This window comes from Felis catus, chromosome B4 (assembly GCF_018350175.1).
Source record: "Felis catus isolate Fca126 chromosome B4, F.catus_Fca126_mat1.0, whole genome shotgun sequence".
In the NCBI taxonomy this organism is placed as follows: Eukaryota; Metazoa; Chordata; class Mammalia; order Carnivora; family Felidae; genus Felis; species Felis catus.
The window spans coordinates 12,838,714-12,864,846 of NC_058374.1; the positions used below are offsets into that span (position 1 = coordinate 12,838,714).

At 47.9% G+C, this 26,133-nt stretch overlaps 1 protein-coding gene and 1 long non-coding RNA gene across 20 annotated transcripts in view; one reads left to right on the forward strand and one right to left on the reverse strand.

Annotated features, from left to right (window-relative positions):
• The window catches only part of LOC102901935, a 58,149-nt gene extending 50,744 nt beyond the window's left edge, over positions 1-7,405 (forward strand). The window contains exon 6 of the long non-coding RNA XR_006600302.1: positions 3,053-7,405. This is a non-coding gene — a long non-coding RNA (uncharacterized LOC102901935). The remainder of the gene's footprint in view (positions 1-3,052) is intronic.
• Positions 1-26,133, reverse strand: part of BEND7 (BEN domain containing 7) — an 81,952-nt gene that overhangs the window by 3,548 nt on the left and 52,271 nt on the right. For 12 of the 19 annotated variants that reach the window (XM_045060888.1, XM_045060899.1, XM_045060884.1 and 9 more), the window contains 2 exons: positions 10,948-11,067; positions 2,392-2,445 (listed from right to left, as the gene is read on the reverse strand). In XM_045060888.1, the coding sequence (XP_044916823.1) occupies positions 2,392-2,445; positions 10,948-11,067 (174 nt within the window). Of the gene's footprint in view, positions 1-263; positions 945-2,391; positions 2,446-10,947; positions 11,068-26,133 lie in introns of those variants that run through there. The other 7 variants (XM_045060885.1, XM_045060893.1, XM_023256359.2 and 4 more) reach the window with 5 other exon arrangements.

The window sequence follows — 26,133 nt, forward strand, 5'->3', positions numbered from 1 at the left end:
CCGGCAGGGGCGTGAGGGCAAAGAAACGAAGAAACTACGTTTTTCCGCTGCAAAAGCCGTAGGCGCTCTTGTGGAAGCTAGACAGACGGAAGGCCGCTTGCCTGTAATGGATGGACGCGAATGTCCCTGGGCTGCCTGACTGTCCCCCCTGACCTGCTCAATCCCGGTTCTTGCAAACGCTCAAGGATTTACGCCCCTCTCCCCGCTCCTCCCCAACACACGTGGGTTTGGGAAGAGGAAAAAGACCTTAAAAAGGTAATAAAGGCGTTGTTAGATCTTTAGAAACAGGACCGACCGCTGCCAGCTCAGATCGAGCAGATCAGGAAAGTCTGGCCGGGGAGTCTCGCACGTGCAAGAAGGGTGGACTTCACCTCTGGGGCAGCCTCGTTAGGGCACACGCGAGGGAAGGGTCCGAAGTGGCGCTGTGTTCAGAGACGCTGCCCAGACCTGGGGTTTTACTTTAGGGCCCATCAAGACACGCTAGTCTCATCACTGACTCCGGTCATTCATTGAGTTTAAACTGCAGGAGGATTTCGGGCAGACTTAACGACGGACATTCTAACGGTGGAGACAGACACTGGAATGGAATCCTAAAGGGATTAGTACATCCATCAGCTCTTAGGATCTTTAAGAAACATGCGGAGAAAAGCTGGCTTTGGCTTAGGTATGAGAAAGCTATGCGGTGTAATGGCTGGAAGTCGAGAGGCCTGGGCTCCGGCCCAGCCACCAACCAGCTGTGAGACCTTGAGAAAGTCATTTAGTGTTTCTGGGCCTCAGGCTTTTTTACCTGTAAAATAAAAGGACTGGATAAAAAGAAGGGATGGGACTAGATGATCTCTAACGTTCCTTCTTTCTCAGATTCCTTGACATTCTTTTCAGTTCCATGAGGTGGTTCTACCATCCCGTGTTCAATTTCCTCATCTGAAACATCTCTCTGCCTCCATCTTCGGACAGGAAAATGCAAAGGTATTATTTCAAGGGGAATGGTTTTCAAGTGATTATAGTAGTACTTTCAATAACAGCAAAAGTCCAGGGTGTCAGAAGACAGTGAGGACGGGGCGGCCCCAATGCCCCGGGGCCAGCGGGGCTGGGGCAGCCGGGGGAGGAAGTCTGCCTCCCGAAATGCACAATTTCGTTACGGGTAGTAATATTTCCTGCATCTGCTGGGAGGGGGCCAGGTGTGATAAGAACAAGGCTAACCCGAGTTGTCCTGACAGACGAGGACACGATGGGAAGGAACAATAGAGATCATGCATTTCAATTATCTTAATTCATAAATGTGGAAACAGAGCCCAACAAGGAGACGGCCGTATATGGGAAGAACTTGATACAAGCAGGTCCTTTTTGCACCAGGCGGCTCATTTCATTTGTTTGTCCATCGATCTGTTGCTTAGCTACGCGGTGACCGAGAAGGTTCTGCATCGTTCGCACGGTTGAGCTCTCTCATCGTTCTGAGGCTCGCTCACCCGTGTCTGTCCTACCTGCGAGCTCTGCTTTCCTTGCCATCCCGGGACAGGTGCCACCAAGGAACAGGTGACCTAGCCGAGTTCCTACACAGACTGGCTACTGTACTGAGATTTGCCGAATTTTATTTAAAACTTGCCACCCCAAATCTGGAATTGAGCATTTTCACTTAGAGGGTTTTTTGGGGGTGTCTGGGTTTGGTGGGCAGAGGATCTCCAGGTAGTCTCGTGAGGGCAGTCAATAAAGAGCCCCCACAACTACTGAGGGAATAAATTATCATCTGGCAAACTGATCAGGTCCCGTCTCTTGGGCTCTCGGGGAGGAACCAACGCAGAGGCAGGAGGCCAGGGTCACAAAGGATACGAACCTGGAATTATGTCTATGGCTTACCATGTTCTATGGCTGATCTGGTTCGGGTTCTAGGAATGTGCACCCGTGCTAGACGGACTGGCTGCTTCAGTCACTCGCTTAAAACACCCGTATTTGTCAGGTGCCCGTTATAAGAAGAGCAATGACTGACTGCCTCTCAAAACCCTTTTGGGGTGGGGGCAGTGGACGGGGACAGAACGGACATGAATTTCACCACAGAACTGGTGATCCTTGTTCTAAAAAGAAATCTCATTTCCTGTTAAAGTACTTTCAACAGCGGCAGGTTTGGGGAGGCACATGTTGTGACACCAAGGTCTTAGGGCTTGCTGTTCTGAGGTTTTTGAGACTAGGAGACAGGGCGTGAGGCAAAAGGAGCTTTTCATACTCAATGTAAAAATATCTCTGAGCACAAGGCACTGAGAAGCTCTGATTCCTAGGGCCGGGGCCAGGAGCAGTCTGCTCAAGCCTCTGCACCTCTGACGTTACGCACATTTTCAATGCCAGTGTTTTCAGGGGCTGTATTTTCCAGCGGGTGTTGGAAATGGAAATGTGTTTTACCTGTTGGCGGTAGAGAGATGCCGTCCAGTCTCTCATCACCGTCCGCTGCCTCTGCTGGTGGCAAACAGAAAACACAAATCTCGTCAGTTTCGGGGAGCGCGTTGATTTTACGGAATACAGTAATACAATTTAAAAATTCCAGTATGCATACGCTCAACTTTCTTTCCCCTTTCCGGCGTCTGTTGGTTCGCGTTACAGATTTTAGTACCATTATTTAAATCAAACATTTTTTTAAGATAATGATAGGAGGTTTGCTCCTGCATTTTTTTTTTTTTTTTTTTTTTTTTTTTTTTGCTATCTTGTGACCTTATTCTATCAATCATTGACGATTTCAGTTCATTTTCACTTGTTTGCATGGACTTAAAATCTTCGCTCAGAATCCGGGGTGAATTGTTCAAATATGATCATCAAAGGCACAGAGGTCGGTGAATCGCTGTGGCAGAATTTTCCCCGGTCATCCCCAGAACCACCCTAACCATCCCCGCGAGCGAGGCTCAGGAAATCCTGAGAATCAGCCCTTCTTCGGAGATGACTGGAAATTGGCATCAATTTAGTCATAGAGAAAGTCAGAAGGAATAAGTGTATCTTCAAAAGCTTTGTCACGTCTCTGTTTCAAAATGCAAACCTTTGCTCACGTCTGCTGTGTTTTAATCTTCTTAAGGGTTTTCCAAAGGCAGATCCTCAGTCAGAGAAAACCTTCCGCTACATGTAAAAAAGAAAGCGCTCGTTTGTCTCCTGATAACCGATGGGGCCCGTCAGTCTCTCTGGGCAGATGCTGTGGACAGGTCAGAACATTTCGTTACGGCCAAGTGGAGAATTTCGGCGACTGCTCCCTCCATCCCGGGGCTGGCTTCCTCTCCCGGCCACCTTCCCGCCGCGGCACACGCGTGTGTGGGGCCAGCCACGTGGGGCTGCCTTGTGCCACCGGGCTGTAATGCTGAGTTGGTGGGAAGAGAATACCATGCCCCTGTTTTTATCGCTGTGGCTTTGAACACAATCAGGGGGTCAGAGACGTTCAAAGATTTCGACTCCACTTCGTTCTCTAACACCTTGTCCTCAGATTGCCACACACCATTGTCTGCTGACCTGCTACGTCCACCGCAAAGAAAATGCCCAGCGGAGACACCACAGTCGAGACCAGCTTGGGCTGGAGAAGCGTGTCTACTCTTCCCCTCTAAAATGATGTTGTAGGTGAATATTTAATAACGTAAGACATTCGACTCAAGCGCTAGGACAGATGGAAAAGATTAAACACTTTAAAATAGGCTTATCGATGAAGTACAGGACATACTAAAATGTTAACAGCGTTCCTCTCTGGATGAGTTGTCTAGGATTTTAAAAAGTCTTCAGTAATAATAATAGCAACAACTGCCACCACCGTTTATTAGATGTTTACTGTTTACTGAGCAATTTACGTACATTGCGTCATTTAACTCTTAGAAAACCCTACAAAGGGGTGGGGGGGGTTGTTTTTATGCCCATTTGAGCAAACGGAACTGGGACAGAGAGAGGCTAAGAGGCTAAGGTAATCTGGAGCGCCCGGCTGGCTTGGTGGGGCGTGCAACTCTGCTTCTTGGGGTTGTGGGTTCGAGCCCCACGCTGGGTATAGAGATTACGAAAACCAATAAATAAACTTAAAAAAAAAAAAGAGAGAGAGAGAGAGAGAGACTAAGGGAATACAGCCAGTGAGTGACGCCATCCCGGCTGTGAGTCAGGTCCATGCCTGGGCTCTTAATCTCCCTCTTTGCTGTTAATAATCCAAATGTACGTCCCTATGCATCCCTATGAGCTTTTTTTTTTCTTTAAATCTTCAACTTCTAGTTCATTTTCTACTTCAGTAACTTTCTCTACTTTACACGTAAAATGACTTTCTATGTAGTTATAACAAAGCCCTTCCCTTTGTAACTCCGTTATCCCCACTTTCATAACCCAGGCCTATGCAATTCTGGGCTTTAGCAAAAACAGAACATATGCATCCGAAAAACAGACAAATTATTATATGTAAATTAGTGTATGTTAGCTGCACGCACGGGGCCAAGTGTCACGGATGAAGAACGTGGCTGTGTTACTGAAATTTAATTATAACATCTGTCTGTAACCACAAGCTCACGGTCTTTCTTCCCCGGTGACAGTCAAGTTGTGAAATTTAGAAAAGATTGAGCAAGTCCAATAAAAATTTAATAGCAGTGACAGTTTTACTCTTAGATCTAACACAAAAAATTGTGATTTCAGCTCTGAGGAAATAATGTAATGAAAATGATAAAAATCCACACCGGGAAAGGAATCATTCCAGTTACAGAAAAAAATTATTACATGTGATGGGAGCCCCAAATGAATTTCTCTTTGGGTTTGCACAACAACCTCTCAAATCTGTATGGAGCGCTTCTTCCTACAGGCAGTTTGGGCTTCCTCGAGCACTGAGTTGATTAGCTTGCCCAGTTAGCGTCTGTCCCTAATTCCAGGAATTGAGCCAAATATGATAAATAAGGTTGAAGCTGTGGGAACATCTATGAGACACTGTTTGTTGTTATCGTTTGGACTGAGTAATCAAGACAAAAAAACACGAGAGGGAGCAACGTCATTGATGTCGGCCTCTCCGTTCCTATCAGCCTCAGGAAGGAAAGGCGAGTGGCTCTAGTCTCAATCTGCAAGGGTCCCACTTTGAAGCCGCTTGAGGAGACTTTAGTGTAATAGAATTTGACAAAATCAGGCGATAGAGCCTATGTGGCCAGTCACTGCTGAGAGGCTGACATCTGGTCTAGCTGGGTCTGTACTTCAGGGCTACTTTTGTCCTCCGGCCACCTCCACCTTCTCAGATGCACAAGGAACCTGCCGAAAAGGCAGAAGAGAAGTGCCAAGGCACCAATCACAAATATCTAGGCAGATCAGTGGTCAGGCGTGAAAATGCCCCGAATCGAATACGATGATGACCAAAGACCAGGGCGCTTCCGCAGGAAGTGAAGGGTCTACGGTTGGGATCCCGCTGGGCACAGACAGGCACGTGTGTGTGAGATGTGTGTGTCATGTGAATTACTAATATAAATGCTGGATGGTTAAGAAATGTGTTCAGTGGCCAGTCGGTGGGAAAGAGAACCAGGAATGTGGAGGGACGTCCCCACCGTGTGCACGTGTGTTCACTGGGGGGAAGCATGGAAGGGAATGGATTCCAGAGCTCACAGTAATTGGTCTCTGCATCTAGCAGTAGGAAAAACAAAAAAAGGTGTGGTTATGTATAAAAGATAGAGTATGAGGAAACACAGTTGTTTTTAATTTATCAAACACAAATTTATATCAGGATTAACTTTTTTTCCAACCAGCTTTTATACATGGATCTTTCCCTCTCTTTGTTAAAAAATGAATGGTATAGTCCGTTAAGAATCCAACTCCTGACTTTGGCTCAGGTCACGACCTCACGGTTCATGAGTTCAAGCCTCGTATGGGGCTCTCTGCTCTCAGCACAGAGCCCGCTTCAGATCCTCTGTCCCCCTCTCTCTGCCCTCCCTTGCTTGTTCTCATTCTCTCTCTCTCAAAATAAATAAACTTAAAAAAAAAAAAAGTATGGTATAGAAACTATACGTCAAAGAGGCTTCCAGAATACCTCACAAAGAGGAAACAAAATTTAAGCCAAACTTCCCATTTTAGTCATGTGGCCCATTTCCAGCGTTAAAAACAATTCAACTGGGTAAATGTGAAGATCGAGTTAGCTTTACCAAGTGATTCATGAATCAGGCAGCGTCCCCTCCGGCAGGCAGAAGGGAGCTCCAGCAGACTGAAAGGTTTTAGAAGATGGGACAAGGAAGTCATCAAGAGAAAACACGATTATTTCGGGTAAGGCCACCTTCCTCTGGGACAAACAGAAGATTCCTCAATGACCAGTTCAAACTACATTTCTGGAGGAGGTTGAAAGCGCAGGCTGTTTCTGAGTGTCTGAGACCAGCCTTCCGCGGTGCACTCCATATATACTCAGTATTCTCTCTACTTTTCATGTCTTCTCCCTTCAGAGGTTTCTCTTCAAACCTAGACTTTTCAGGTCCCCTAGGGACTTGTAATCATCTCCTCAGCGAGAGGCACGTGTTCTGGAGCCCAAAGCCCTCTTCCTTTCTCCGAGCTCACCCTGCAGTACCTGAACCAGTAGACTCCGTACTCTGGATTTGTACACTTCTTTTCCCTCAAGCTCCCAAGTTGTTCCAGGCATGTTTCACATTCCACACTGTGGAGCAGGCCGACACCAGGCAGCTTCTGTGGACCCTAGGCAGGGGTGCAGGAATATGCGAGCCAACCTCCGGCTACAAGTTTGCGGCATCACTGGGACCGGTGTGTGGAAGAACCCAAAGGAAGTCGAGTGGCTGGTTCTTGGGGTACTTTGGCCCTTTTCCTCTCTTTTGGGCTCATGGAGTATTAAATTCAGGTCTCATCACTATGGCAAATTTTTGATTTCTTTCAGGCCTGCCTATTTAGCGTCTTTGTGTCTTGGGCTTCAACCATTTCCCCTGGCAAATCAACAGGTAAACAAAGTTCTTCCGTACCCAAGCAGGCAAGATCGCCAAGGCAGATTTTAGGCAACACAAGACCAACTTAATACTTACTAGCAAAGACACCATTCAGGCTTAACAAATGACATTTGATTTGGGATATAAAACTGAGGAGAACACAGCACCCAACAGGGCATCAGGGCTCAGTAAGGGGTTAGTTGCTGTGTATCTACTGGGCAGTTATCCTTGTAACACCTGTCATTCAACTGTAAAACAAGGCTTTCACCCCCCAACCCCTTCCTGGAGACTGAAGTCTAAGGAGGCTTACATAATAAAAGGGGGCCTTTGTAAGGCAAGTAAGGCTGAGGCAGCAGCAGACATGTGGAATAGGAAGGGAGGAGGGACCCACTAGCAGGAAGTTACTCTTCCTACGTGTTACTCAGTTAATCTACCCTGAGTGAGGTCAGGCCGCCATGACACACGGCTCTGAACCTTTGGGAGAAGAAGGGGGAAGAGAGGAAAGTGGGAGGGGACTAAGGAGGTGGGGTGTGCACAAGGAAATGAGAAAACGGGCTCGAGAAGGGGGAAGGAAGGGACGCCAAGGACTAAGGGACACCATGTAAGTGGTCACAGGCATCCCCAGGAGTCCTAGGGACCATGTCCCTGGGGACAGAGCTCGGGGATGTGGCCACCCTGTGGAATAAATATTTGAATATTTGAATGTCAGGTAAGGCACATATGGAATATTATCCAGGATCTCATGCAACCAGATTGAGCTAAACAATAAGACCTTTTTGTTGTGGATTATCGTCTCTTCTTTTTCATCGACTGATTCGTTGGCTCATTCAACAAACACTCTTGTGTGTCTGCAATGTGCCACACGCTGTTCTAGACATTTGGGATAGAAACACGACCCCGATGCAGACTCTGCTCCTGAGGGTCTCGTGGTCACTGGAGGAGCCCGGAGTGTCACCCTGGCAGAAGACCAAAGCGCTGGGGCCACCAATGAAGGCTCCAGGAGGAAGTCGCCTTTAAGATCTGTGACAAGAGGAGGTGCTGTTTTCTGGACAGAGGGCAAGCATGAGTGTGAGAGCCCAGCATTTCTCAGAGTAAGGAGGCGCTGGTGAGGCGGGCAGACACAGGCCTCTGGCAAGAGAAGTGGGGGAGGAGGGTGGGACTAGCCTGTCAAGGACCCCGCTTGCCGTGCTGGAGGGGTGTGTAGAAGGGGTTGTGTTTGGGGAAGACAGGAAGCTAGAAGTGTCTAATCAGGGTTGGGGCACGAAACAGATGTAATTCTCAAAGAATGAAGTCTAGGGTCTTGGGACATGGCCACATCTAGAGCTGCACACTGGTGAGTCAGCGATGGTGGGACAGTTCAAGTCCCGGATGAGGCTTTAGAATGAGAACAGCACCAGGAATGGAAAGCGAACCACGTGGTTTAGACCGTGGATTAGACCGAAGGAGGAGGAGGCCGTGGATGAGACGGAAGGCAGTGCGGGAGAACCGGGAGGAGAGGCAAAGACAGGGAAACCCCAGAACCCGAGGGAAGAGACTTTAAGAAGGATGAGATCCGACAGAGTCAAAATCAACATGCAGGTCAAACAGAGTGTTGGTGTAACAGAAGGGGAATCTGACCTCCGTGGTGACTGCAGGAAGAGCGTCTGTAGAGGTGCGGGGCCAGAGGACAAAATGCAATGGGTTCTAAACAGGTCGGGGAAGCCAACTCAGGGAATGCAAACCCTTTGGGAGGAAATTTGACCAACACCTTCCGGAGAAAGAGACGGTAGCGGTTTTAAGAAATGGCAGGGATAGGGGCTCCTGGGTGGCTCAGTTGGTTAAGACACTGACCCTTGATTTCGGCTCAGGTCATGATCTCACGGTTTGTGGGGTCGAGCCCCACATCAGGGCCTGAGCTGACAGCAAGGAGCCTGCCTGGGATTCTCTGTCTGCCTCTCTCTCTCTACCCCTCCCACACACATGCTGTCTCTTAAATAAATAAACATTTAAAACATATTTCAAAAAAAGAAATGGTAGGGTTGAAGGAATAGTTCTGCTTTGTTTTGGGCGGCAGAGGGAAGGAGGGGAGGGCATGAACACTTTTTGAGCATTCCGCGTCAGCTCTATATTAGTGGCAAAACTTACATTGTCTGATTCTGACACTGAAAACACCCAAGAGGGTAGGTATTAGCCTTGTTATATATATGGAAAGCCTGAGGCTCAGAGAAGGTCCCAGGAATTTGTAAATGGCAGACGGGAGCTGGGAATTCAGACCTGTTCTCCCCAGTGTACCTCGCTGCATTTATTTGCGATGATTTGTAGATTACAAAAAAGAAGGCAGAGAAACGGAGAGAGCTGGGGGAAGGGTGAGGGGATGATTTATCACCCAAGCCCCAAAACCTCTGTGGGTGAAGAGGGCATCAGTAGCAGTTATGCTGGGACAACAGGAGCAGAGGGGGGCCCCCGCCGGGCACAGAGGGGGCACTTGGCCCTCTGACCTGGGACACGAGGAGGCTCCCGGTGCCGCCGGGCACCAATACAGACGTTTTCAGAGGGCACGCTCGTTTTGTTTATGAAGACATTCCTGTATGACAGATCTGGAACCTCATGACAACTGTGAAGCAGACTTTATTTTTCTGTCTGCGTTGTGAGAGAGACACAGAGGACTGGATGGGTGGAGTGACTTGCCTGAGGTCCGGGGCTGGTAAAGAGCAGAGAGACTGCAGAGCCAGGTCTCTGGACTCCGCTTCACCTTGCTGCCCGCAGGCTACCCAATACGTTTCCACCAATGACAAGAAGCAGTAGTCCACTGCTCTTTATAAAGAGTATCAATTAGTACAAAAGGAAGCAAACGGTTAAAAAAAAAAAAGAGGAAGGGAAGATTTTAATTTAAAGAAAAAATCCTCTACAGCTAAATATGTGAAGTCCTGATGGCTACTTTACAGAAGCGAGCTGTAAGGTTTTTCACAGTGAAGATGCACTTGGTCCCTTACGGCCAAGTCTTGCAGCCTCAGGGGCGCTCCCAGCCTGTGCCGGGAGCTCTCCCCCGGGGCGCTCGCTGACTCAGGCCGCTCACTGCTCTAGTACATTGTGAGTTCACATAAAGGATCTGGTAGAGACACAGGCCCACGCATCTGTGCTGCTGTTCTCTGGGCCTCTGTACCAGCCAGATGTATGACAGTCCCTGGGCATTCTCCAGCTATAGAAACACGGAGGCTCTTAGCAGGCCGGGTGTCCTGAGGTTTGATCAGAATTGTTTGCTGTATTTATTTTTTATTCCGAGAGAAGTATTTTGAGACGGGGGGGGGGGGGGGGGGCGTGCAGAGAGAGGCAGAGAGAGAATCTCAAGCCGACTCCACACTCCAACTCACGAACTGTGATAATGACCTGAGCCGAAATCAAGAGTCAGACGCTTAACGGACTGAGCCACCCAGGTGCCCCTGGTTGCTTATTTTAAAAATAGTATCTAGAGGTTTGTGGCCTCCTAGAGATGATTATTCTTACATGATGGCAAAAAACTGGCCTCGAGGGGATTCTTCACTGGTAAATTGGCTGTCATTTGAGGCCTCAAATGACCAAATCCAAATTGTCATAATTCAACTAAAATAATCTCAGAATCCCCAAAGCCAGATTTGAAAAATACACACTTGACTTAATCTGTTTCATGTGGTGTTTCTGATAGGAGGGTTATTGTTATTTTTGTTACCTTAAGCAACTGGTATTTTTTCTGAAAGTCATGCAGATCCAAACAAACAAAAGTCAATAGCAAACAGAAGGAAGTCACACAAGAGAGACCCAGTTTCACAGATAAAACACATAAAGCCACAAAATAAGATTAGCCATCTTCTTCGTTTTATACTGTTAAAATTAAATGGTCTGACAGAATTTTTACTATTTAATCTTCAGGTGAATTTCCAGATTCATTTGCCTAAGACTTTAAAATAGAAACCACAGCACATTAGCTAGAGCTTTTCCTTCAAAAGACAAAAAGACAGTGAAAATACCCTAGAGCAAAGAATCGTATTTTACAACGTCCAAGATTTCAATTGAGGGCTTTGGCAATTATTTTCTCACGGCTTATTCATACCTGAGCCTCTTTTTAACCTTCTTCTGGCCAGTTTAATTTGATCCTGTAGAATCTGTACCCAGTCTCTCGGGCCAGGAAGTTTATCCACATGATTAGCGGTACAGTATTTTTCTGTGAAGACTGAAAGAAAATGTGAAATAGTGTTAAATACTTCAGCAAATAAAAAAACATGCAGATCTGAAATGGGAATATATCCCAAGAATAAAAAAAAAAAAAAGGGCGTATTTCTAGAAGACGTCAGTTCCGTAGTGCGTGGCTTCAATCCCCACATTACATTCCTTTGGTAAGGACGGAGGTTGGCAGGGGCCCTGCTCATGTACAGTGAACTGTGCTTCGGAATGAAACCGGCTATAAAATAGAAGCAGTTCTATGGTACTGCTCTTTCCGCTTGCGTGTATGTGTCTTATGGGCAGAGAAGAAAACGCTTCCTATGGGTCCACTGGCCCCATGAAAAAATTCAGCAAATGTATTATTACTGTTGTTAAATCTAATCTCATGCAAGATTACACAGAAAGATGGTGTTCTCGTGGTGATTCCTACCAAATCAGTACTCAATAATAATGCAGTTGTGTCTTCTTAAGTTTATTTATTTTGAGACAGAGAGAGAGAGGGAGGGAGAATCCCAAGCAGGTGCAGAGCCCAGCACGGGGCTTGAACTCACAGTGAGATCATGACCTGAGCCCAAACCAGGAGTCGGGAGTTTAACCGACTGAGCCACCCAGACGCCCCTGTGCAGTGTGTCTTAATGAAAGTCCCCATTTGTACTTTGAGTCAGCCTCTTGCGTGCTGTGCCAGCACCTAGGAGAGCTACCTGGTAAGCAGAGGGAACTATGGAGAGAATCGTGTGACAGGACGAGAGGGAGACAGGACAATGGCTTTATGAAAGCTACACCGTGTGTGGCTGCCCATCTCAGAGCTGCTGTGGACCTTTCTGACTCCCTCTACCCCCGAGCGCCTTCACACCCCATCTTTGCTACCTGCTCTCTGTAAGGACAAGACCTACACTCACGTTGCCTTTTAAAGTACTGGTAGTTTTAAAGCTTTAAAGGTTTCTTTTTAAAAAAGAAATGACCGAGGAAAATGATGACAGATTCAATTATATAAAGCTAATTTTTTTTAAGTTTATTTATTTTTGAGAGAGAGAGAGAGAGAGAGAGCGAGCGAGCAGGGGAGGGGCAGAGAGAGGGAGACATAGAATCCGAGGCAGGCTCCAGGCTCCAAGCTGTCAGCACAGAGCCCGACACGGGGCTCGAACTCATGAACTATGAGATCATGGCCTGAGCCCAAGTCAGATGCTCAACTGACTGAGCCACCCAGGTGCCCCAAAAATTTCTATTGAATGAAAAAGAAACATTTCCTTAGAACGAGAAAAGCTCATTGTGCTAAATACAACCAAAAAGGTTCAATATCTACCCCCTGCCCCAAAAGAGTTCGTTCAAATAAAGGAGCAACTTCAAAAGCCTCTACAGATGAACAAAGTGTATCTAGGAAAGATGTTCAGAAAACATATAAACCAAAGAACTGCAAAACACACTTTGTCTCTACTAAATTAGAAACACAATGAATGTTAAGCTAATAACACTGCTAAAATGGTGGGGACCCGGCACATTCAAACATTGCCGTTGGCATAAATGGCAGAACCCTTCTGGGAAGTGAGGTGGTCAATACAGAACGAGGGGCTTGATACCTGAGAATCTTGCTCCTAGGAACTTAGCATCAGGAAATCATTTGAAAGAAGGAAGAAGCCCATACACAAGGGTAGCCCATCCAGTCGTGGAGGACGTGGTGAAGAGGGGCAGTGGGGGGTCTAGGTCTGGGAGTGGAAGCAGGCAGGGGCTCCCTGCAGGAAGCCACTGCTGTCCTCTGTGTAAGGGCAGCGAGAGTGAAGGCGGCAGGTGACTGGAATGGTATCTAGAACTGGCATTTCTGGGGAATCCTATGACCTGGTAAATATGGGAGCAAGGGAATGTCTGAGGGGCAAGGCAGGCTGGACTGGGTTTGGTTTGGGCCATGCTGATTTGGGGTGTTGGCGGAGCACCCATGGGGGGGGACAGGATTCGGGGAAGGGGTCCAGGCAGAAGATACGGGCCTGGGAGGCACGATTCTTTTTCTTTTTTAATTTTTTTTATTCATTTTGAGACTGAGACAGAGACAGAGCATGAGCTGGGGAGGGGCAGAGAGAGAGGGAGGCACAGAATCCGAAGCAGGCTCCAGGCTCCGAGCTGTCAGCACAGAGCCCGACATGGGGCTCGAACCCACAGACCATGAGATCATGACCTGAGCTGAAGTCGGACACTCAGCCAACTGAGCCACCCAGGCGCCCCAGGAGGCACATATTTCTATGTGGTGATTGAGGCAACAAGAAAGAACGTCGGCCAGCGAGAACACAGCGACGGAACAGCACTGGGTGGGCCGAGTACAGGGCCAGAGGGAACCCCAGCTGGAAGGAGATGAACGCACAAGCTTGGCTTCTGAGGGCCAAGTCGGGGGAACCGGAAGTGAGGTCTCGTAAAGAAGGGCGAGTGGTGCTAAAGAGGACAACAGACAACCGTCTGAAGTGCAAGAGAGGGTCGGGCAGGGCGGTTCTCGCAGTGTCACGGGAGGCCCTCGAGGGAGCGGCAGGGTGGCCACAGATGGCATTCCAGAAAAACCCGGGTTCCGTGGGGGAAGGAAGAGATGAGGGGTTGGAGGGGAAGCTGGGGGAGGGCTGCAGGCTGGGGAGACACGGGCCTGGTTTACAGGCTGAGGGAAGCAGCCAGGATTCTGGGGAAGGCAGGAGGCAGTCACGGGAACCACGGCTAAGGTGGTGGGGTCCAGAAGTGGAGGCTGTCCTTGAACAGGAAGAAGATGCCCACTCTGAGCCCGGACGGGATGGGGAATGGGGTAGATTTAGAAGTGGCACAGCCTGGGCCAATCACTCCTGAGGCTCAGTGCCTCCACAGTGAGGGGTACGGAGAGCGTGGGCGAAGGTCCGGAATTGCCTCTGATAATAAGAATAGGAAGGCAGCCGACTGAGGATGTCAGGACGCCAAGCACAAGAGCAGGCCACGATCCCGTGGCACCTCGCAGCTCCGAGCTGGGTGTGGTACCACCGGATGGCAGGACCGGCCCAGGGTAGGACTCTGCTGGACAGTTCTGGCAGAAGGACAAGGATACAAAGCGCTGGAAGAGGTCGGCTGCAATTAATTACCTCCGCTTTCTTCGCTCCCTGCCTCCCTACACGAATCTGGGAAGGAAGTAAAGCCAGAAAGAGGCTCACACACTTGGAGAAATCTCTGGGGATCGGGGAATGGCCTAGCAGTGGGGTTGGCAAGGAGGTGAGAGAGTAAGGGCAATTGAGAGTGTCAGGCTGGAGTAGAGAGCGTCGGCAGCGGAGCTCTGTAGGAGAGCGCTAAGGTGTGGTCACCGTGGAGGAGGGCCCGGCATGATGTGGCTGGAAGGCCAGGCGGATCTTTCATGGGCACAGTGAAGCCACTCAAGGTGCCAGCAGGCCTTGAGAGCGAGAGGAAGGCGCGCAGCTGTGATAAGAGCCTTGATGGACAGGGTCCACCCCAGCCCCAGCTGTGCAGAGGAAGGGTGATGACTGGGAAGTAGAACTAAGGGTCAGGGGTCGGGGGGAGTATCCCCCAGGCTCCCCAGTACATGGCATGTGAACGTGGGCGAGCAGGCGGTCTCCCCTCGGGAGGGATGCAGGGGACGCGATATCCCCGAGGTAGGTGTGATCTTGAATCTCCTCTGCCAGACTGCAGACCGCTTCAAAGGTCTTCATTAATCTGGTCTCCCTCAGAGCACTGACCACAGTGTCCCGTACTGAGCAAGAAGTCAATAAATATTTGATGAACAAGCATATTTTCCAGTTTGGTTTCTAATGGCAGCGATTACAAGAGCTCATGAATTTAGACTAATTGGGGAAGAAACGCCTATCGGCATTAGTAGGAAGTTTTAAATTCATAGAATACAGTTAAAGAAACAAGGTCGTATCACATCCAGATGCCCACAGTAACATTTCCTAACCAGAGAGTTGCCGAAAGGTTCTCGAAGTCCTATTTTAACAAACAGAAGAGAATAATTAATTGCATTTAGCATGCTATTAGTTTATATGAAAATGTGTACCACAAAAATGGTCTTACATATCATCTTACCAGGTAAACATCTCCCTCCCGGTAATATTATTTGTATAATTCATTTCCATAGTAAGCCCTCTTTTCTTAGATTGCGAGATCCATGCATCCAAATTAGCACACACTAGAAAGTAGTGGTTCCAAATTGCAAAGTTGATGTGGATTATGCAGAATGACTCCCAGCAACCACATATGTCAATGTCAACAACCAAGTTTAGGAGAACCAAAGGGAAGGCTCTGGAATGTTTTCTCCCATTCCGTGAGGGGCTTCTCAGCAGATCTTTCCAATCTAATCTTGGGCCCAAATACCGTCACCCACTAAAATGGCAACAATTTCTGGCTATTTTTTTTCTTTTTTCAGTTAAAATTTATCCAGGTACAGGGGTGCCTGGGTGACTCAGTCGGTTAGGTGTCCGACTTTGGCTCAGGTTGTGATCTCGCGGTTCATGGGTTCAAGCCCTGCGTTGGGCTCTGTGCTGATAGCCCGGAGCCTGCTTCGGATTCTGTGTGTCCCTCTTTCTCTGTCCCTCCCCCACTAGAGCTCTGTCTGTCTGTCTCTCTCAAAAATAAATAAACATTAAAAAAATCAAAATTTATCTGGGTACAATAAAAAGAAGCCAGAGAGGTCTCTGTCTCCGGGTCTGTGTCTGAGACCTTTGAAGGCACAGCACTAGGCTTCTCGAAAAATACCTATATAAACAAATATTTCCACCGTGAGTATTACTGACATTCTGTTTTATGGATTACATTCAAACTTAAAAGAGACTTTTAACTTGAATCTGTCTACCGAAGATACAATCCTATACTGTGTAACTTGTGCAGATGAGACCTTAGAACAAGGCCAAAAGATTGTCATTGTATTGATCCGAAAATGCTCAATATGCTATGTGAATAGAGGTATCGAGTAAGCAGAATATATTTTGCTGTCTGAATCTGTAGCGAAAGGTCAAGCTATTATCCTGGTAACAGTTCCATTAGGAGTAATGATGTGAAAAGAGGCATTGCATTAATGCACTGGGTTTCCTACTATGTTAATAGTGGGTCATTAAGAATCATAGAACAATTTGCATTCATCCTTAGAATGCAATAGGTACTAAAAAGAAATTTCCCTCTTCTTCCATTCTAATATATTAAGGAGAAGCAAGGGCTAATTTTAAACAAGTCCAAATAATCCCAACAAGCGGACTAAGGCCAACAATTAAACTAAATAAAAGAGTTAAAGCATCTCCGGTGCTTAATATAATTTGAGGTCCCAAGGTACAGAGAGTACGTTAAGTCACTAGGGAAATGATAAATGTTCAATCTGATGTGTACATGAAGAATGGCTTTTCTCATACGCTCGTGTTCATTCGAAGCGTGCCCTTTAATTGTATATAAATAATGAATAAGCTAGTGGTGGCTGAGCAGATCCTTCCCTGGGAACGCGGCATTTAATGTAATCATCAATGAACAGGCGGTATATAGTGTGTCTGAATGTGACATGCTGAGAACAGAGGGGATTGGCCGCGTTCCCCAAACAGCTATCTGTTCACACAATGGTTCCTAGAGGACCCTTAATTTGGATTCTTCTGGCTCCCTTTGCTGGGAGAAACAGAATATGGTGTGGCTTTTTGAAGGAAGTCACTGGATCGCACACTTTGAGAAGCAAGCGGGGACCTACGGAGTTTTAATGTCGCTGTGGAGCCTTCTACCTAGGCTACACCTGGCCGGCAGTGAGAGCCCAACCTCTGCTCTGATGACGCAGTTCTAAGTTATGGTCAAACGGACGAGTGGAAATCAAGGTGGACGTCAAGCAAAACTGAAGGCCGGGGCCTCGCGGGCGCCGCCAATCTCCCAGAGCGTGAGAGGGGCCGGGGACAAGGGTGAGAACGAGAGCTCCCTGCAGGAGGGTTCTGGGGCTGGGCCGAGGAGTGGGAGCGCTCGGACCAGCCCTCAGGCGGAGGAGACTAGCTTTCCCTGCAGGCTGTGCACATTCCCCCTGCTCACCTGGGAGCCGCTGGAAGGCCACCGGCACCTTCCGGCACATTCCTCTTTCCTTTACTCTTTATTCTGTGAAGCTTCCCACGAGCTAAGCACTTTACACATCTATCTCATTTAATGTTTGCTGAAAATACCTGATGGTGCAGGTATTTTCAATCCTGCATTATAGACACAATCAAGGTACAGGCAGGTTAAACAATCGGCCTCAGACCGCACGGCTCATAGGGATTGTTTTGTGCATAAATTAAAATTTTGTTTTTGCTCTTTCCTTTTTTTTTTTTTAATTTTTTAATGTTTATTCATTTTTGAGAGAGAGAGAGACACACACACACAGAGTGTGAGCAGGGGAGGGGCAGAGAGAGAGAGGGGGAGACACAGAACTCGAAGCAGGCTCCAGGCTCTGGGTTGTCGGCACAGAGCCTGATGTGGGGATCGAACCCACGACCCGTGAGATCATGGCCTGAGCAGAAGTTGGATGCTTAACTGACTGAGCCACCCAGGCACCCTAAATTATTTAATTTTTACTTTAAAGTTATATATGAGCACATAGATCCTGTAAGAGAGTAATGACTGAATTCTAAATATAAGCAAATCAATAGCTAAGTTCAGGCTTCCCTGCGAACACTGTGAACGCTGGTCTCGCTTTCATTTGCCCAAAACAGAAGCACAGTGGACAGCAGGGCAGAGGGCCAGGTGGGTTGTGAGATCACCTCCCTTCTAGACCAAAGGGGCCGGCTGGCCTGAAGCAAGGAAGGGAGAAGGAGAATGGGCCTTGGGTAGGATGGGTCTACAGGTATTTTTGGCTTGGAGACTGATGACTCTGGCCCACTAGGACTCTAATAGAGTATCTTTCCTTTGATGATATTATGGTGCTTCATTTACCAAATTCATGCGGACAGCTGAAATCCACAAGTCATGGGCTTGCTACCCGTTCCAAACCCATTGTGATTTATTGAAGTCATTGTGATTTATTGAAGTGTAGAAGTTCAGGTACTAGGAGGCAAAGGGAAAGAGCTAGAAGAAGGGCTGGCTGATGGTGTGGGGTGGGCCGATGCTCCATATCTTGGGGCAGGTGTTCCTGGCCTAGGGACTGGCTCTCTGCCGTGCAGGTACAAACTCTGATTTGACCAGACCACCCAGGGGTTCACGCCCGAGAAACCAGCTCACGATAACCAGACCTACAAGGGCCTGATGGATAAGCTATGATGCAGCTAATTAATGTGTAAAGGGGGGAGGGGTTGTCTTTCCAGTATCTGAAGCATTTGATGTCACAACCCAGTACTCTCACTTCTTGGAATCAAGATGTTGGAACGAAAAACTATGCAGAAGGTCTGAGTTGAACCAAAGGCAGCTGGATGGTGTGGGGCTGGCCAAGCTCAAGGACGCCTGTGGGAAACGGCCCACCCCAGCCCCCGCTGCCGAACTGGGCAGGGATGTTTCGTACCTGTACCCTCCGCAGCACAGCCTGACCACAGCAGCGATGGGCACCTGACCTAAGGCTAAGCTGCAGACTGCGCAAAAGGCTGAGCTCCTCAGAACAGCAAACAATGAGAGGATGAGGGCTTTAGCAATAGTAGGCAAAGCTGAGACCTCCTGGTGTTGAGTGGCCCCGACACACCTTGCAAACCGGAATTGCGGCAGGGGGGAGGCGACAGAAACCGGGCAGAGGAAGCCGGTAAGGAGGAGGACGAAGCCGACTGCAGAGAGAAAGGAGCCAGAGAGAATGAGTGTCACCTGGGAGGAAGGCAGGCAGCGTGCAGGCAGGGTGTTTCTATCCTGCAGGCTCACAAAACAGCTTCTTCCTAAGGCAGCGATAGTAACACTGTGTTTTGAGACCAAAAGAGCCTTCCCGAAGAGAGCATTTTTTACCTGCTGGAGTAGAGCCTGATTCTTAGCCCACCGTCGATTACACGTGAATGACCACCGAACCCTGCTCTTACGATGACAAATTAGACAACCCAGCAAATTAGTAAAAATATATAGCTAGAAAGAAAACAGAGAATACGGAAAGCAAAGAGGTCTTGAAAGCAGCCAGACAGATAGGACGGTTTATCTATAAAAGAACAACGGACTCGGAGCAGACCCACAACAGCAACAAAATCTGGAAGACGGTGGCAGGTTTTCAAGTTGCCCTGCAGAAACAACCCTCGGTCCAGAACAGATTATCCCCCTAGAGTCCACGTCCTTCGATACTGAGGGTGCCACAAAGAAACGTCCAGAACAGAAACTGAGATGATACACCACAGAGACCCTCATTCAAAGAATTGCTACAGGCTCTAGCCGAGGAGGAAGAGCTCCAAACACCCACCGGAAGCAGAGGGGAAGGGCGGGAGGGGACACAGGGAGGGAGGCCAGGAGCTGTAAGATACTAAGAGCTCGCGCAGTGCTAGACGAATGAAAGCAGGCTCAGAGGCAGACAAAAGACCAAGTGCAAACAGGTAAAGCGTGAGCTCAGTATACGACTGAGAGGGGTTGACAATTCGTGTGAACGAAGAGGATGAGGTTAAAATGACTGACTGCCCAGGGAGAAAAGCAAATTAAATCCTTCCCTCACGTTTTAGGCAAACGTAAATTCCAAGTGGATGAAAAAGATCTGAATATAAAAGATAAAACTTGGGCTGGGACAAAGAAGCAGAGAATACCATTCTATTATGGTCGGGAGAGTTTCTTAAAACGGGCACAGAAGAAACCACAAAGCACAAAGCAGTCCATCTGGCTGTTAAATCGAAACTTTGGTGTGACTGAAGAGGTCACACGCAAAGTTTTCACAGGCTAGAAAGTAAGAGAAAACAAACATCTGTAACACAGGCAACCGACAAAAGAATTCATAGAAGTCAATAAGAATACAACAGCCTAGTGGAAAAAACAGGCAAAGGATGGACACTCACAGAGGCAAATAACCAAACGGTAGTAAATATGAAATGATGGTCAACCTTATTAATGATCAGGGAATCCACCACTGAGGCGCCATTTGAGACTGGGACAAATTCAAGTTTGTTAACACCACGTGTGGGCAAGAACGAGGAAAAATAGCATCTCTTTTACGTTGCTGGTGGATATATAAATGATATGTCACGTCAGAGAGCCATCTGACAACGCTTAATGAGGCTGAAGTTGCTCATACGCTGTGACTCCACTCCGCTCCCTGCGTGTCCCCTGGAGAAACTCCTACATGAGCCACAGGAAACACAAAGGTGACTGTTGCCATAGGCAACTGTGCACAAGAACCACCCTAACTGTCCCTTAGTAGAAAACTGGAGAAAAAAATTGCTTTCTTTGTATGGTTTTGCAGTTAAGATGAAAAAATGAGATTTATAATATACCGAGATGGATAAATCTTGGGGAAAAGAAGGACACAAATTTGCAAAAGTACAGTATGAGGCTGTGTATGTAGGTTCATAAATTCGTAAGACCATAGTCAATGGGATTTCTGGACACACACCTAGGCAATAACGTAGAAAAACATAAATGGGAGAGGTTCGCACCAACTTCAGGTTACTTGGAGCAGGAGGAAGACAGACAGGATATAGAAGGCAGAACGTTTTGATTTTTAAAAAAAATAAAGAAGGTGGGTACGAACTAAATATAACATCTGTTTTTAATCTCGGTGGGAAGGTGGAGAGAAAATGAATCTTGGAAAATGTCTTCAACACATTCACGATGAAGAGGAATACTATTATTCCCACTTCTGCTAACGGGGACAAATGCCAGCCTATGAAGGAATCAGAAAGTTTCTCCTAGGACAATGCCGTGACATCAATCCTGACCGGATCTCAATCCACTGCTTCCATCCGCTCTCCCTCAGGGTCAGCCGGGAGAAGGCTTCGGCTTGCCTGCCTAAAAGCGTCAGTCCATCACCCCCCAGGTCTCGGCTGAGATGTGACCTTCCCAGGCATGCCCCCCCCCCCCCCGCCCCGAGTTCGTTATTCGTTAACCCATGGTTTTCAAAATAACGCTTAGCGATCACCGAGACGCCGTGCTCGGCAGGGGCAGAGATCACGGCTGTCTCGTGCGTGGCTGGCACAGGTCAGGCAGCAGTTGGTGACAGAATAAACCTGAGAATCATTTTGCTCTGGTCTGTGACTTAACTTGAAAGAAGTCAAGAATTCCTTCGGTAAATGGCCACAGGTCTTGAGATGACCCCGAGCCCTCGAAGTTCATTTAGGATTTCATTTAACAATGAGATTTAGCACAGTCCGTCAACTAAAGTGCCTAAAAACGAAATCTTTAACTCACACGTGAAGAAAATACAGTGAGGCCAACAATAACGTGTTTATTGATGAAATGAGAATATCCTACCGAATTATCTATGCCAGAGACTGCAGGGCAGTCAGCTGGTCGAGGAGAGCGAAACCTGACCATGCTGACTGTCAAATTGTTGGTCCCCTAGTGCGGATCCCTGTGCGGGGCCGGGATTTTCAGTTGGTTGTTGTAATGGAAAGGGCCCTAGCTATCCAGAAAATTGATTCCCAGTTATATTTATTTAATTCTCTAGGTTTGCTTCTGAGAATCTGGACTAAGATTACGGAAGCATGGAATTTCTGAACCGGGAGAGACTTTAAAAATTAGCCAATCCCCACCTTTTTTTTTTTTTTTTTTTTTTCCGAGAGGTCATGTTTCAAGACCTTCATGGCAGAATCAGGAGTAAATCTACACCCACAAGGCTCCTTTTCAGTACCCCCCAACGGGTGGGACTTTGAGGTCTGAGCAATCTTGTTTAATCACAGCGGTTCTCAAAGATTTGAGGCCACGGCAGTCTGGCGGAAAAGAACAATACTCTTCCTTTTGCTACAATGGCATCTCTGTCTACAAGAAAGTGCCTTTAGTGGTTTCTCAAATTAAACAAAGTTAATTTTAAATTTACTTCGACTTAAGAGAGCCCTCAGCAGGGCTCATTTATAATACGGCTTGGTGGGAAATATGATTAACACTTTCCCCTGGCTTGCTGCTACAACACATGTTTGTTTAACATGTTTGCTATATTTCAACGGAATAAATTATATCTGCGAGATATTAAGGTCTGGATAATAACAAGTTCTGATGTCATGGTGTTTTACTATTTACTCCCTTTTCTGGGCAAAGAAGAATGTTTCAGAATCACAGATTTATAGAAATGCTACTTGGAAGGCATCTTGGAAATATAGAAGTCACTTATTTTACAGATCAGAGCCGAGAGGATCATCCGTTCAAAGAGTCAGGCAAGTGGCAGAAGGGCCACACGGACACCAGTGCTCCCTCTGCCTGAGCTCGGCCGCTCACAGCGCTTCTGTGCCTGTCCGCTCTGCACAGACACGATGAGGAGAAAGTACGGAGTTCGCCTCTCCGTTTTTAAAGCTTGGGTTCCCTGCAGTAGGAACTTTCAAAGTCACTCCGTGAAGTTCAGAGTTCACACCCTGAGCAGTAAGGCTGGAAGCTGTACTCACAGTCCTAGAGTCCATTAGGGCACGTTCCAGAAGTTCAGGTACCATTCTGTCCCTCACCACTACTCAGGGACGGCCGAGGTATGAAGACGAGCAAGGAGCTAGGAGGGCAGTGGCAGTGACAGGGTCACCAGAGGATTCGGTCACCAGATCAACCCACTTGCCACCATCCCTGCCCCTCCCCCCCGTGGCTGTCGTGTGGCGGTGTGACCTCAGGGTGACTGCACTGGGCGTCAGGACTGGCCCGATGCCTCAGAGCGAGGCTTTTGTTCTCTGTTGTGTTTTAATGGTGACAACTCCCTCCTCATTGAGGTCAGTTATAGGAGAGTTGGGAGCTCATATTTTGAGGCTGTCGAAATAAAAGTTCTCAGAGTTCTCTCTGATACTGTCCTTGAGGTGCCACGGTGCCATGATGCTGAGGGCCAAAAAACCACATGGATGGATAAGCATCCTTAGGTATCAAGAAGTCTTGAGATGGCCAAAGCAGGAAATGGCTTACCAGGCCTGCTTATGGCTGCTTATGGCTTCCATTATTGGGTTTATTCAAATCATGGTCTCGTAATACCATTATTATACTTAACGTTTGGAAGAGAATTACTCTCCGGTGTGAATGGAAGCCTGACCAACTAGTCTCTCCACATTACCTACCGTGGAGGCTGCTCTAGGACATTCAGCAACAATCAAGAGTTTTCAGAGCCTCCCCTGTGCAAACTGGGTTTAATATCTGGGATCACTTTGATGCAATCTGGCCGACTGCTGGGTACCACTCGATTTGTCTGTTGGTGTTTCTTCGCATCTTCAGACTTATATTCTGCCTTCTTTGATTTCAGCTGCCCTCCTCCGAGTCGTCATGGAGAAGCTGTGTCGTTATCCCATTATTCGTGCCCTGTGTCCATCCGATGTAGTGGAGTTGTACTTACATTTTTAAGAAGCCACGTTTTTCAGTGAAAGAAATTGACCACCTCATTCCTTCTGTCTCTCTTTCCTTTCTTCCTATATTCATTCATCATTAATTATGTGAGTGGCACTGTTTCACGTGACAAGGCATATGCAGAGCAAATACAGAACATGGTCTCTGCCCCACAGGGGCTTGCGGTCTTGTTGAGGAGACAAGATGCCCAAACATAAACAGGATGACCGCGTATCCTGATTTGTTCAGGACGGTTCAAAATGCCCGTTTTCCCGGTGAAATGGTTAAGAGGACCATTTTCACTCTCCAAAGTGTCATGCTTTGGGAAACAAATGACCCTGTCATCTTCCACATAAGCCATGAGAAGCAAAGTGGAGGGTTAAGCCTTGGTAACGTGTGCTCTAGGAATGCAGGGAAAACAGAAATCAGTGCAGGCTGGGACCTGGAGAAAATCTCGCGGTAGAGGTCATGCGAGGTGGCTAGACCGTGAAGAGCTGGAATCGTTCAGAGAGAAGGAGGAGAGCATCGCAGCCCTGGGAACACAGCGTAACTCACGGTCCACAAGGAGGACGGGATGCGTGAGAAACAGCGCCAGCACTGGGCTGGTCACCTGGTGGGAGGGAGCACTCAGACATGTAGTTGCAAGGAGAGAGAAACCCAGTGATGGCGAGTCTGGAAATGGCCGGAGTTTGCACTTGACGTCATGGGCAAAGAGGGGCTGGGTGGGGAAACGTCAGGAAATTTTGTTTTACAAGGTGTTACTTGGTCACATCTTAATACAGCATGCACTCGAGGGGGAAACGCAGGGCGGGAAGGATATTTACAGAGGTTTTTGCAGAGCGTCAAGGACGAGGTGATGCCCAGCTGGATCAGGAGGGCGTCAGAGAAGCGGAAGACCAGGGGCGAGGGAGCAAGGACAAAAAGAACCGGCAGGGCTGGGTTAGGAGGGGGATTAGCGGCAAAGGCAAAAAGGCACTGATGAGGATTCCTAGCTTTCAGAGGTAGCAAGCAGAATGTAGGCACCTCCGGGGAGTTCTGTTAGAAGCCCTGTGCCACCGTTCAGGCTGTGGGGGTAGGAGGGGCACACCTGACTCTTTCAAAAAAAAGGCCAGGCCGGGCCCCAAGCCCTGCGATTGAGCTGGAATGTTTTGCGTGTCTTAGTCCCCACCATCTCTGGCCTCACTCGCTCCTGACTTCTGTGCACATTTCTAATTAGGAGTGGCCCTCACTGAGCTGCACATGGCTAGGCTGATGGTGTGGGTGGTGAGGAAGAGGTGCGGTGGGAGGTACTTAAGGAATACTAGATTTACTCGGTGATCAAAGGAAGGGGTTGAGCAGGGGAGGCTAAGGTTCTGAGAGATACCAGGAGCCGGCCATAGAGAAGCATCAGAATGGAACCAAGAGCCAGATGCAGGAAAGACAGAGCCTGGAAACACAGTGTAACGGGAGACTTGAGTGAGGGGTGCAGCCCCTGGGAAGACTGGGCTGCTTCCAAGAGGCAACACCTCTCTCTTCTAAGGGCGCTTTTAACGGGATAGACACAGCTACGCTTGCTTTTATACAAAGATGTCTTAAAGGCAGGCAAAATCGATGACAGCGCTCGGTTCAATTTTAAGTGAAGGTCGATGGATTTTCAAGGGGTTTTCTTAATGGAAGCTGACTTATTCTTAGTTTTTTTCTTTTCCTTTGTTGGTTTGTTTGTTTTTTGGGTGGGCTTACCATCAGTCCACAATATTGCAGGGACTGTATGCATTCCATGATCATTCGCATACGCACTTCTAGGGCAGAAATTCAAGTGAGTATCAATTCCTGCGTCTCTCAGATTTCTGAGGCACACCTCATATGAGATCGTCAATGACCATTCATGGAACTGAACTGAAACATTTGCCAGATTATGGGCACCAACTATAGGCCCAGGAGAAAAGTGATGAGGACCATAATTTCACCAATTCTGGACTTCTTATGCAATTCTGCTTCCCCACGATGGGAAAGAAAACAGAGATGTGGCATTACATTGTGACGCTGGCGGGAGGGGTGGGGAGGTGTCTGAGATCAGCCAATCTGTTGCGGGATCCACGGAAAAAGGAGATGGGCTATACAGAAAACACTGCTTTCTATTTCCGGGGCCCTGGCTGGCCCGTACGGTGCCACTGTGCAAACCGGGAAGGCACCCCTTCCTTGTGACATTCTTACTTGAATCTGCCAGAAAACTGTCATAATAAGTACGCAAGTCGACAATGTCAACAACGGGAAGGGGGTCCCCGTAACCCTGTGCAACCCACAAGGACACTGGAGTGGCCCTGTTTGTGCTATAGAAACTGATCTCTCTTGACAGGAGGCTGTCTTTGTCAACCCCAGCAGGGGTGTTAAAACGCAGGTTTTGTAAGAATTCGGTGACTGGGAGTCAGAGCTGAATCCCTGCAAGTTAACCTACAACTGGTTCCTGCCCATTATGTGAGAGGCTGGATAAAGACCCCAAAAGCCGCGACCTTCTTAACAGATCTCCCCACACCTCTATTTGTGCCTTACGTGGCAAGCAAAAGGATGTGTAATTTTGAGGAGGGTGAGATTCCTTTTTGAGCTTATGGAAGTCCAGGGACAAAGTAGGAACAGACTTTTGACTTGCTGTGGCCCCAACCCCCCAAATTCTGCTTCATCAGGTCCGGGATGTTGCCTTCGGAAGCTCAGGAAGAAGCTTTAAAAAGCAGCTTCTGCTTGAAACCCACCCCCCACCCCCACCCTGGGGGGTAAACTG